General features: G+C 32.9%; 1 protein-coding gene across 1 annotated transcript in view; it reads right to left on the bottom strand.

Annotated features, from left to right (window-relative positions):
* Positions 1–8,364, bottom strand: part of LOC21385620 (alpha-L-fucosidase 2) — a 13,776-nt gene extending 5,412 nt beyond the window's left edge. The window contains exons 1-3 of the mRNA XM_024161819.1: positions 7,957–8,364; positions 4,933–5,489; positions 4,219–4,364 (exon numbers count right to left, since the gene is read on the bottom strand). Coding sequence (XP_024017587.1) covers positions 4,219–4,364; positions 4,933–5,146 — 360 coding nt within the window. The 5' untranslated portion in view covers positions 5,147–5,489; positions 7,957–8,364. The remainder of the gene's footprint in view (positions 1–4,218; positions 4,365–4,932; positions 5,490–7,956) is intronic.
* Between the last annotated feature and the right edge of the window lie 6,005 nt (positions 8,365–14,369).

Raw genomic sequence — 14,369 nt, 5'->3', positions numbered from 1 at the left:
GAGAAAATACCTGAGATTGCCAAGATCTTTGATTTCAAATTCCTTGGCTAGAACTGCTTTCACTCTCACTAATTCCTTATAGTCACCTTTCAGAATGATGTCATCGACATATACAATTAAGACTGCCACTTTGTTTTCTGAGGAGAATTTCACGAACAATGTATGATCTGCCTGACATTGAGTGAATCCATTTCTCACAACTGACTTTGCAAACCTGTCAAACCATGCACGAGGAGATTGTTTGAGTCCATACAAAGACTTCTTGAGTTTGCACACCTTGCTGCTTTCCACAGTTGCTTCCAGTCCTGGAGGTATTTCCATGTACACATCTTCTTCAAGGTCACCATTCAAAAATGCATTTTTTACATCCAGTTGATGTAGAGGCCAGTCCTTGTTTGCTGCAAGTGAAAGGACTCTGATAGTGTTTAGTTTAGCCACCGGAGCAAAAGTTTCCTGATAATCTATTCCATAAGACTGAGTGAACCCTTTAGCAACTAGTCGAGCTTTTAGTCTCTCAATACTACCATCAGCCTTGTGTTTGATAGTAAAAATCCACTTACATCCGACAGTCTTCTTATTTGAAGGAAGATCTGTCAACACCCATGTGTTATTTTTCTCCAATGCTTGGATTTCATCATTAACTGCCTTCCTCCATTCTGTGTGTTTGAGAGCCTCCTGAATAGTGTTGGGAACCTGCATACTATCAAGAGTAGACACGAAGGCCTTATATGATGGTGATAGTTTCACATATGAGACAAATTGGCTAATAGGATGATTCGTGCACGTTCTGACACCTTTCCTCAAGGTAATTGGAACATCTAAATTCTCCATAGTAGGTATTGTAATATCTAAATTATCCTTACCCGAGTGAACTTGTGTAGACATTGAATCCGGATCAGCTTCATGGTCTAGTGTAAGAGGCATTGTGTGCTCTATCTCCTTTCCAGACTTCTTCCTCCTGGAGTAGACAATTACCTCTTTATTCTTTTCATTGTTTTGTTGAAGCTGAAGAGGTGGACTAGAACGGTTTGGACTGGGACTGTCTTGGATATGGGATAGACTTGGTGGACTCTCGGATTGACTGGTAGAATTTGTTTGAGGAGTAGGACCGAGAATGGGCTGGAGGGGGCTAAAATTGGGGCTGAAATTCAAGATCCCAAAGCTGGAATTCTCTCATGTTCTCCCCCTGAATTACAGGTTTGGAAAAGAATGATTGGTGTTCAAAGAAGGTTACATCCATTGAGTTGTAGAACCTTTTGGTTGTGGGAGAGTATCACTTATACCCTTTTTGATGTGAGGAGTACCCGAGAAAGGCACATTTTATGGATTTAGGGTCTAATTTCCCACAGTGTTGAGAGTGTATATGAACAAAGGCAGAGCATCCAAATATCTTTGGAGCTAATGATGAGATGAATTTAGTGTGTGGGAAATTTTGAAGGACAACATTGCACGGAGTTTGGAACTGAAGGATTTTGGAAGGCATCCGATTAATAAGGTATGTGGCTGTGAGTATGGCTTCTCCCCAGAAATATTTTGGAACGTGAGTGGTGAACATGAGTGACCGAGCCACCTCTAATAGGTGCTTGTTCTTCCTCTCGGCAACCCCATTTTGCTGAGGGGTATCAACACAAGAACTTAAGTGGACAATCCCTTGACTCATGAGATATGTGCCAAGAATTGATTCAAAGTATTCTTTGGCATTGTCATTTTTAAGAATTTGAATCTTGGTTTGAAATTGTGTTTGTATCATAGAATTAAAATTCTGAAAAATTTGTCCAACTTCAGACTTTTCTTTCATAAGGAATACCCATGTTAAGCGAGTATGATCATCAATAAAAGACACAAACCACCTCGTTCCAGTGATATTTTTTACTCTTGGGGGGCCCCATACATCACTATGAATTAAGGCAAAGGGGTGAGAAGGTTTGTATGAGGAGTTAGGATAGCTACTACGAGTGTGTTTAGCAAGTTGGCAAACTTCACAATTGAAAAACTTTGGACTTTTATTGATAAACAATGATGGATACAAATTTCTGAGATATATGAAATTGGGATGACCAAGACGATAGTGCCATAACATAATCTCACTATCCTTATTGACACAAGTGTTTTTACAGGACTGACTCTTGAATGATCCACCATTTTTATTATGAGATTGCCTTCTTGAAGAAATATTATCCTTAAGGAGATAGATCCCAAAACACTCATCAGCACTGCCAATCGTCTTCCCCAAATTCAATTCCTGAAATTCACAAAGATTTAGAAAAAATTTAGTCACACAATTGAGATCACGAGTTAATTTACTCACTGAAATTAAATTGTAGTCCAAATTAGGAACATGAAGAACCGAATGAAGGGTGATATCCTTAGTGACTTTCACTACTCCTGTTCCCTTAACTCTTGATGAGGAACCATCTGCTATGCGGACTGTATGGTTCTCAAGGTTTGGACTATACTCGTGAAATATAGAGGCATCTCCCGTCATATGATCCGAGGCTCCTGAGTCAACAATCCAAGGATTTGTATGACATTTATTAACCGCAAAGGCATTTGAAAGATTACCTTTATGTGCTAGCATACTAGAACCCGGGTTTTTATTGCTTGTTTGAGCCATGACATTCTGGCTAAGCAGCTTCTGGAGTACCTCAAGTTGTTCCTTTGTGAAGGGGCTGTTTTTAGCCTGTGAACCAGAAGTGGTGCAGGTGTCATTGTCACTAGAAGTGGCAGCAATATTGATTCTGCCTTCCCGATCATTGTTTGGTCTAGAAGGCTTCCAATCAGATGGTTTCCCGTGAATCTTCCTACTTTCCTCCCTGATGTGTCCTGTTTTGCGGCAGTGATCACACCAAGGTCTTCCTTTTCTTTGCCTGTTGTCAGTAAAACTACTCTGTGGTCCTCTAGCAGCCAAGGTGGATCCTTCCAGAGTTGGAGCGGAATTTTGAGAGCCCATCATCAGCTTCTTCCTACTTTCCTCCCGACGAACCTCTGAAAAAGCCTCCCTTATACTTGGAAAAGGCTTTGTACCCATTATTCTTCCTCTGACCTCGTCCAGATTTTTGTTGAGGCCAAGAAGAAATTTGAAGGTCCTTTTCTGCTCCACTATTTCCCGGTATAACTTTGTATCTTTCACTGCACTTCCACGGATGGACTTCAAACATATCAAGATGCAGCCAATGACGAGTGAGAGTATTGTAGTATTGTGTTACCGTGAGGTCTCCTTGACGTAGATCATGAAGAGTAGCTTCACTCTCAAACAATTCTGAGATATTTTCCGAGCTAGAGTAGGTTTCCCTCACTGCATCCCATATCTCCTTTGCAGTCCCGTATAGGAGAAAATTTTCTCCTATTTCGTTATTCATAGAATTGATCAACCATGACATGATCATGTGGTTTTCTGTTTTCCATGTTCTGTATTTAGGGTCTCCTTTTCCTGGAATTGTAATCTCACCAGTGAGATATTCATCTTTGCTTTTACCACAAATGAACATCATCACTGATTGTGACCATTGTAGGTAATTGTGGCCTTTGAGTTTGTGTCCGGTAATGAGAGTTGATGTGTTTTCTGGTCCTCCAAGGGAATTGGTTGCGGATGAAACTTCGGTAGTGGAACTATCTGCCGAGGTTGAGGTAGACTTCTCTGTGGCCATGCCGTATTTAGTCATTCAGGGAAAAACAAAAAAAAAAACGGCGATGTGAAGTCTAGAGAAAAAGAGGAATAGATCGATCCCTAATCGTGAGAATACGGGAGCACAATACGAGGATAAGGCCAAGAGAATAAGGCCAGTTGACTGGAAAAGAAGAGGCCTACCGTGAGAGTGACTGTGAGAGGCGGCAGGGCAGAGGGGAAAAAGAGACCTGCCGTGAGCATGATGGTGAGAGGCAGCAGGGCTGAGAGAAAAAAAAAATTTCCAGAGATACGAGCCTAGTGAAGGTTTTTCGGAAGAATGAATATCAATTCTTATTCCTTTAATCAGCCGGTACACATATATATACAAATAATAAAGCTTTGACTATTCTTAGGTTGTAACTAACTAAGGAAACAAACCAACTAAACTAGGAAAGATAAAATAAAGATCCGGTAGAATCCCGGATTCTCCTCCTAAGTTATATACAAGATATTAGGGATAATTCCTAGAAATTAAATGGAATTCATTAAATTGAATTATAAAAACTTAAAGGACAAATTAATACTGTATTGAAGGTGATGAGTTTACATACATCAGAAGGATCTCCTGATAATTTGACTGCTTCTTTCGTAGCTTCAACATACTCTCCATTATCCACAAGTTTCCTAACCTCTGCCAATGCCTCAGGAGCCTTGGGATTAGTGTAGTTTCCAGGAATTCCAGTCCAAAGTGTGTCCTCTGCAACATCCAAAGTTTTAACATAACAAATTTTTGCTTTGAATGGTTCCTCACCAAACACACAATTCTACAAACAACACCAAAAAATTTCAATTTTAAATTTCAGAAATCCTAAAAAAAAAATTATCAAAATTCAGGAAGTAACTTGCCCCAAAAAAAAAGTACAGAGATCAAAGTAATACAATCCTCATGGTTCAGGAAGCTAATAAGTAATAACCAAAACAAAAAAAAAAGGGAAAGAAGGAAAGAAACAAGAATTGCAACGACAAATGCACACTTCAAACAGTTTTGTCACTAATGAAAATACAAAAGAGAAGTAAAGCATTTATCTTGAATAACTCTCAGTTTCCTACACTATCCCTTAATCGACAAACAGATCAAGTGAAAAATTCAACCTTGCAAAACTTCAATCAACACATAAACAAATAAAATAAGACTAAGAAGCCAAGAAATCGGTGTTAATTGTCAAAATGAAACTTCAAAATGCTAATTCTCAAAATGAAACTTCAAAATGCTAGTTTTATTATTATTATTATTTTTTTTTTCTAAACAAGATTTGAAGGTTCACCATTGAGCTGGAGAGTTTCTGATGCGACGCCACCCCAAACCATGGCTCCAAGGCGGCCATTGCCGATCGGAACTGCGTCAGTCCAGTGCTTGGCGGGCTCTGTAAACGTGACCTTCAAAGGCTTAGAGTCCTCTTCTTCCTTCACCGAACCACTGGGCCTCCACAAGTCCTTCTCAGCTGGCCTCTGCACCAAAATCCATTTACCATCCTCCATAACCGCTTTGCTCGAGAGCTCAAATATTTTTTTCACCTTTACTCTTTTAGCATTGTACTAGTTGGGAGCACATGCTCCACACATGCAAGACCCCTTGAGAGTTGATTGGATGCCACTTAAGTACAAATCAAACTAAATGTGCATTTCTGATGAGATTGAACAAGCTATATCCACATAAAGCAGCCAAAACAATACAACATAAAATGGCAAAAACATAAAGTGCCTTGGATATCGATTTTGTTAATGCCACAGACTCAATTGCAAAGATTACATATGATATACAAAAACACCTCCAATTCCAAAATTTTGATCAAATTGATGGCTGGAGCTAATCGCTTGTTTGCTGCAAAAGAAACATCAAACTTCAATCAAATGTATAAACATATAAAGGAAAAAAAAGTTATAAAGAAAAGGAAATGAGTTTACAAAGATTAAATGAAGTCTAAGTATTTTAGAACAACTAATATGACTTTGAAGAAAGATGTCATTACGACAAGATATCATCTTACAATAAAAAACCAGGCATACATATTTGACGAAATGCAAGAAAATTTGGAAGGATTGCCTTCTAACATCCCTTTGAATGTTCTGAGTCAAGTAATCGAATTCTTCATGCTAAGTCATATAAAAATTTTGAATTTTTTGTTTTAGGGTTGATTAAATTCTGACATTTGAAAACATAGAGATATGAAACAGTAAAGAAAATCTTGTATCATTAATGACCAATATTTACCTGATTCGTTGCATCAACAGCAGGTAGTTTTTCACTCAAAAAGAATACATTGAAATTATGAAAAAAATGCTTTTGGAAAAAAAAATTATGAAACAAATAATAATTCCTCCACAAAGTCTTTGATTGAAAAATTAAGCAAAGAAAATAAGCATTTATTCTATTGACTCTAACAAAAAAGATTCAACTATTCCTAATGAAGGAGAATTTTCCAACAATAAAATCTCATCATTGTATATAACATCCTTATCCCTTCAGAATCCTAGCACAAGTCATGATTAGATATTATTTCTGAAAATAAATCAACATAAATGTATCTGTCAATGTAAGCACTAAACATCCATAGATTTGTGTATTTAAAAAATAAAAAATCTATAGATTTGGTAGGACAATTTAGCAGATGTCAAGATATATCTTAAAATTAGTATGTAACACAATATAGAAAGTTATGCATCCTTATGAAAAATATTTGAAACAAGCAAAATCCTTAAAATAAGCAGTAAACTAATAGTGGAACGTGCCATTTAGTAAGATTTATATGACCCTTCACAGTTATTAGCCTACAAAGTTAATGTTTGTAGAGGAAAATATAGGGCAGAGCATTTTGGTGGAAAAAGCAACATAAAAACCAAATATTAATTCCCAACTTCGTTAATGCCAGAGTTTGACCAAAAAAAGGAAGTAGCGGAGTTTCGAAATGGGTCAATCCCACCTCAAAAGCAAGCTTTGTTGGTATTATATTTATGCCGATCATTCCTTTCTGAAAATTAACAACTCATTACATGGAATGAACGTACAATCCTGAAAGAACATACCGACTAAAAGGAAAAGATCAAACTCTTTAATTGTTTAACTGAACCTCTTAAATTTAATTCCACCAATAGGAAAAGATCGAAGTATTAAGAAACCATCCAATCCAATTTTATCAAAGTATTCAAACCAAAAGAAGACAATATACATGTAATGTAAGAGCCAAGCTCAACCACTGCATTATGAAAGCTGTAATTTTTCGTTATCTTTAAATTTCTCAAAACCAAATAATTCTTAAACCGAGAGCAATAGGAAGATTGGAATGAAGCAGAAAGTTGCAATATGAATAATTGCATTGATATATACAATATATATAATACTAGTTTCAAGCCACGTGCTTCGACGTGCGTGCCCTTTTTGTAAATTCATTGGAGATGTAATTTTAAAAAATGGTGGACAATGGGTTTTTTTTTAATTGTTGTTCATATGTTTATGGAGTACAATGCATAAGGCTCTTCTGGGAGATGATTAGAAAGAGAAGAACGGCAAGGACATTTTTTAGTGAACAAAAATAACTCTTCTAACCACCCTCCCTTGAATATTGTTCATTTTTAATGTAAAAAATGATAGCAAAAAGGGATGTGGGAGTAAATAAGCGGCGGAGAAAGTGTGATAATATGGCAATATTAGAGGACGATACACGAAATCAGACAAATGCCATACAATGAAGACAATTCCAACGTGGCTCATATCCAAGTCTACATTTAAGTATTCAAAATAACAGGGAAAGAAAACAAATAATACGTTTTTTTTTTTTTTTTTTTTTTTTGACAGTTGATCCAATAAGTGAATTACTTAGAACCTCCATAAATCGTTCATGACCACAATATCCTCATCATCTCCATAGATAAAATCTGAGGGAACACTTTGCAATGAAGTATCTCTATGTATATATCGTTACATCATTGAGTGGATGCTACTTCATCCAAAAAACCAGTAATAATATTGGTGTTGGAACCAACTTTCATATTAGAGTTAAATTTCTATATTAGTTATAGATTATAGAATAGATAAGAGCACCGCAGCCAAGAAGTTTCTTCAGTAAACATGCACAAACCAAAAATCAATATTTACCACAAAATCAACAAATACATTAATTCATAAAAATATCAAACACAAGATTTTTTTTTTAGCAAAGCCTTATACAAAACACAGATCTAAGCATAACCCATAGCATTTAGAATGCCAAAAGATTGAAAGAAAATAATGGAAGACTTTGCAGATACAACAGGGCATGGATGCGATATAAGTTGAAGGAAGGAAATATTACCAGAAAATTGAAAAGACTGCCAAAGAACATTAGTAGACTCACTCAACCAGGCAATCAAAACCAGCGTGATTGGCAAGCTTTGATGGATTTGGGGCTTTAGGGCTTTCAGATTTTTCTCATCAGCAAAACAAAATGTTTGAGTGCAGAAGAAATAAATTAAGAGAGATAAGGCTTACCAATATATATATATATATATATATATATCGAGAGGAGAGAAGACGAACACTTGCAAAAAGAAACCAAAAATAAAAAACAAAAATTTCTGGCAAAACGGAAAAAGCAGAGGCTCTAATGGCAAGTGCAAGGACGAAGATGAGTACTAACCAAGGCAAGTTAACAAGCCTAATTGATTTTCTGTAGCCTTTTTTGGCTTTAGAAGAAGACAGCTTTTTAGCTGCTGGTTTCGAAAGTTTTCTGGGGCCACGTGTTTGTCCTTAATCACGAGCAGTACATACAGCGAACAACGTTCAATTTTTTTTGAAGCGAGGCAAATAACATGTTAACGTTCCGCTCATTAGAATTCAGATTTTATTAAAAAAAAATTTAAAAATAATCATATTTAAATTTTTTATTATAATAAAAAAAATTTATATAAAATTATATTTTAATTTAAATTAAAATTTTAAATCAATAAATTAAATGGGTCTTAAATTTAATACGAGATACAAACAGTTGAGATTTAAGCGACGTTTAGTTCATAGATTCAGCATTATTTTCAATTTACGTGTATTTTTTATGAGAAAAAATACCGTAACGAACCACGAATTATGATCTAAATCATGACACAGATTTTTATTCCAAACGCACAATAACAATGTTTTTAATAGTTATTATTGCACAATTATTATAGACGGTGGGTTGATTTTAAAATAATTTCTTTCTTTTTTTTTGACTTTTTGATGTTAATTATATTCTCTTAAAAATTTAAATTTAATTTTTTTACATATATAACTTAAATTATAATTTAAACTATAAAAATTAACATTACATTAAATTAATAAGTGCAAAACAAATAATTTTATAATAAAAAACTAATAATCATTTATTTTTCCCAATATAATATAAAAGTTCCTTTATTAATTACTTAAGAGGTTACTGCGTGGTTGCGGTCATGCTGATGAAATCACGCGGCGAGATAACCCAGATTGATTGTATATCTATAAAAGCCGAGAGGTCGTGGATACGTGATTAATATAAAATAATGGAAATGGCCACGAGCGTTTGTTCACTAAATATATTTTAGTCCTTGTTTATGAGATAGAGATGCCAACATTTTTAACTTCAAGTAGTTTGGCTAGAGTTATGTGTATTTTAATTTTACTTAACGTGTTGTCTTTCTAATTAAAATCTGAGATATTATAACATTGTTTAGTATTTTAGTTTTCAGTTAGCATTTATTTTGTTGTCAAGTTCTTAAATTTAAATAACCTTATAAATTAGTATAAAAGATAGTTAATAAGAAAAGAAAGTGTCTCTATATTTCTTTTTTAAGATAAAATTATTTTGATATTTTATATTATAATAAAATATGTTCTTGATATATCTTGTGTTTTTAATAAAATTAAAATAATACCATCACGTTTTGGAAAACGTCTTTTAAGTACTCTAAGACTATTTTTTGAAACACAAAATGTCTTTTATACCATTTTAATTAATTTTCTCCGCAAACGTCTTTTAAGTACTTTAAGACTATTTGTTGAAACACAAAATGCCTTTTATACCATTTTAATTAATTTTCTCCACAATTAAGTTTAAATATAAAATTTTGTTGAAAATGTTGAAAATAAAAATAAAAAAAAAAAAAAAAAAAAAAAAAAAAACACAACGATCAACCCAGAAACTTTTCTCCCCACCCAGCCTCCACCTGCTTTTCTCCCGTCCATTTGCTCTCTGCTCCTCTTAATCTTAGAAAAGTTCTAGGCTTAGCCTTCTTTGGCTCTGGCGAGACTTTGGATCGAACGGTTTTGCATTCTTTTATCCCCTTCCCGACAAATCTGATTTTTCAAATCTCCTTTTGGGTTTGGATTTGTAATCCGACATGGATTTGAGCTTGATTTCAGGGGATTTTGATCGGAGAACGATCAGATAGAAAATGAGTAAAATTGTGCTCCGAATTACTATTCTGACGACGATGTATAGACGAAGCATTTGTTGGTTCTCTCTTTGTGAACGATCAGATGGAAAATGAGGGAGATATTTATATTAGTGAGATTGTGTTAATGGGTTTAATTAAGTGTGTAATTGTGATTTTTCAGATTTCCTTCTCGGTTTGGATTTGCAATCTGAGAGAGCATTCAGGTCTGGGTTTGCACTAGAAGAAAATATGGTGAAGAGTGCTTTGATTTCGATTTAAGTCTTGATTTTAGTTTCATTTTGTTTGTTTTAAACATTTGATCTCCGTTCTTTTGAGCCGTTTAGATCCATAATTTAAATTTTTAATTTGAATTAAAATGTAATTTTATGTAATAATTTTTTTATTATAAAAAATTAAATAAGATTATTTTTTAGAATTTTTTATTATAATAAAATTAAAATTTTAAACTCAAATCAGTAAAATGAATGAGATTTTTATCTTTTTTTTATTTCATTAGAGTTTTTTCATTTTCTTTTTGGTCTGAGTCATTAGAAATTGTGTCGTAGACAATGCAGTTCTATGAAATCTTTATTTCAATATCAATTGGTTTGCAAGTTTTTGAAGAATATAAAAGACATTTTATGTTTATAAATATTTTCATAACGTTCTTTTTTAACTTAATTCTAGAGTAAATTAATTAAAAGAATATAAAAGACATTTTATGTCTTAAAAAATATACTTAAGATACTTAAAAGATATTTTTTTAAACACAAAAGTACTATTTTAATATTATTAAAAATATACGCTATTAAAAATATAAGTAAGATCTCTGGTCAGGCATTTAGAAAGTGTCTGACCAATCAGTCACTTGTATAATTATATATTAATTGTGTATATTTATAGATAAATTATGTATATTTACAAGTAAGTTATGTATATTTATAGGCAAGTTATGTATATTTACATAGTACTTGTATAATTGTATAATCGTGTATATTTACATATAAATCGTGTATGTTAAGTTATAAGAAACGATAATGTATATTAATCCTCAAAACATGTATTTTTTATAGCAATTAGTGAACACATAGCATGAAATATATGTATATTAACTTATTTGTTGTATTTCATGTTAAATATACACGACTTTACATATAAATATATATAATTTATGTATAATTATACAAGTGTCTGACTAATCAGACACTTTTTAAATGTCTGACCGGAGATAATTCTTAAAAATATATTTCGTTATAATATAAATTACTACATCAGTTTCTTTTTTTTAATGATTGACTTTTATTTTAAAGAAAGCATGCATGTGAATATGTAGTTTAATGGCATGGTGCAGAAGTCAATGATAAACTATAGATTGAATAGGTAATGATTTAGATAGGGGGAATCGGTTATCAGTGCTTACAAATTGTGATAGGGATCAACTACTGAAGAATATTAAGGGTCTATTTAATGTGTTGATTTGAGTTTTTAATTTGAGTTAAGATATAGTTTTATGTGAGAATTTTTTATTGTAGTAAATATATTAAATTTTTATTATAATAAAACTCGAATCGGTGAAATAAACAGAGTCTAAGGCCTCGTTCATTTCACCGATTCGAGTTTTCAGTTTTAAGTTTCTACAGTAAAAAGCTCTCAAAAAATGTCACATCTAACTTTTTTTGCTATAGTGAAAAGTTCTCAGAAAATATCACATCTCAACTCGAATTAAAAATTTGAATCTGCGAATTGAACGAGGCATAAATCTTCTATTTTCTTTAGAAAGAAAATGAAAATTACAGTCAACCATGGATCCAAACCTTGACTACCTGGCAACCTACAAGCAATGTGAAAAAACTGTAAGGTTGCCTTTGTTTTAAAAATTTTATATGGTTTAAATTATTATTTTTGACTATACTATAATATTTTTTTTCACATAAAAAATTTAAATTAATTCAGAACTAAAATTATTAATTTAAACCTATGAACTAAACGGACTTTAAACTTCAGATAGTGTTATTATTGCTTTTTTTTTCCTTTTCTTTTTTTTTTTTAAGTTACTTATTCCTCGCAATGCAAAAGCAAGCAAACTTTTTTTTTTTCAACTTTTCTTATAAGCATTTTAGAGGATACTCTTCCATATAAGACATTCAGTTTTTTTTTTTTTTTCCATTTTCCTAGGAGTACTTTTGATAAACGGATTTAGTAGCGTATCAACATGTCACATATGTTGACCTTGTTCATTTCGCAGATTTAAATTTTTAATTCGAGTTAAAATGTAATATTTTTTGAGAATTTTTTACTGTAACAGAAAAAATTAAATGTGATATTTTTTAAAAAATTTTTACTGTAAAAATTTAAAATTAAAAATTTAAATTAATAAAATAAACGAAGCCGTTATATTACCCTTTATAGGTGAGAGAAGCTATTACAATATAATTTGCCAGAGTTAACAGGTAACAATTAATGCATATAAATATAATTTTTTATAGAAGGCAAAAGTATCTGGGATTTTGATCCGCCTTGTCTGTGTCTGTATCAGAGAAAACAAGGAAGTTCCAAATCTTGGTGTTTGTCTTTCATTTCAATATTGTACCCCATCATCTTGGGCCCCTACGTATTTAAACCTCACACATGCATTTTTCTTTCTGTCTTGGGTAGGAAATAAATCACATCTGATCCATACATTTCGAAAAAAGAAAACAATTAAAAAAATATTAACAAATGGAGAGTGGAGACAAAATATTGTAACTTGTGATCCGAGAAGAAATGTCACAATCATCAATATTGGATTTCCACAAAATATTTTACAGAATATCATTGTTGAAATCTCCCATAAGAATTTTTAATAAGGCGCGTTTAGTTCGTTGATTCGAGTTTTTAATTCGAGTTGAGATGTGATTTTATGTAAAAATTTTTTTACTGTAGTAAAAAAATTAAATATTACTGTTTATGAGAACATTTTACTGTAATAAAACTCGAATCAAAAAAATGAACGGGGCCTAATTAAAGAGGTCCTTTTTCATCTCATCTTAAACACTTATTTCAATACGTGACAAATAAGTTTGTTCTTAAATCATTGTCAAGTCAGGGTTGTTTGGTTGGGGGATTCGTATCCTGATTTGAATCATGGTTCATGATTCGTTATAATGTTTTCTCTCACAAAAAATACACGTAAATCAAAAATGGTTCTAATCTCATGATTTTAATCCATAAACCAAACGTTATATTTGAAGTGTTTCAAAACATATACAAAAAATTCAAACAAATTACGAAACAAAATATGAGCAGCACATATCTCTAGCTGGTAATTATATGTTACGTATACTTAATAGGAAAAATAATATATGTTAATATGTTACTGTGACGAGTCGCACCCTGGCGGCGCGGTCACCGGCCTTACACTACTACTAATAGGCTAAGTTATAGTCTAATCCATTATTCATTTCTAGACTATCGTCTCTTTAAATTACGTTCGTACACGGGTAATTTTTTTTCTTTACTTTAACCCTCGGGTTCTTAACATGTTATGTTATTATACTAATAACATATCTTGCTATTACTTTAAGGATTCGGATATGGAACTAGTCCCCGAAAACTTGTCTTAACTTATTACAGTCCGTTGTTCTTTACTAAGACAACAGTTGTAATATCTTTTTCTTAAAACTGAATATACATACTAATGTTCTAAGTTACATTAATCTGCAGCATAATTTGTTTTCTAAGCGTGCGTAGTAGAAACCACTCCCATTTACCCATGACATTTATGCCACCTTGCCTTCACCAGTCCATCAAGCAAAATCACTATATGGCTGGCTGCTTCCCTTTGTTACTTGTACACGAGTAAACTGATGAGCTAACTCTCAGCAAGTATAAATATGCGTACATCGTATTTAGTAAAATATTAGGAGTTATGATGCAAATATGCTCGTGTGAAACATGCTTTAAACTGCTTTATGTCTTTCTGTTCTTACTTCTATGGGCCTGGGCCCCTGCTTACTTTTCTTGTTACTGTGGGCCTGGGCCCCTGTTTACTGTCTGGTCTAGCCGGAATCTCTACTCTTTAAGACTTCCTCCCTTGGGAGGCCGGCGATCCGTCAGTCTTTTTACATTTATGAACTTTGGGTTTTTCATTTCAAAGTGTCAAAAACTTTTCTGAATGATATGTAACGTTTCTCTACGTGCACATGCTAACATAAAATGAATAATACTTCTTGCATACTTTAACTGTGCATAAGGGTAACCATATGTCGCTCTTCTGCAATCTAGAGCACTAAGCCCTCTAAACACGTATAATCACATAGACTTTGGAACATAAGTAAATTCATAGTTCTAAGTCTAACTA

This window comes from Morus notabilis, unplaced genomic scaffold, assembly GCF_000414095.1.
Source record: "Morus notabilis unplaced genomic scaffold, ASM41409v2 Scaffold1498, whole genome shotgun sequence".
NCBI lineage: Eukaryota > Viridiplantae > Streptophyta > Magnoliopsida > Rosales > Moraceae > Morus > Morus notabilis.
Note: the sequence above shows the minus strand (reverse complement) of the source record. Positions and strands in the feature narration are given on the sequence as shown.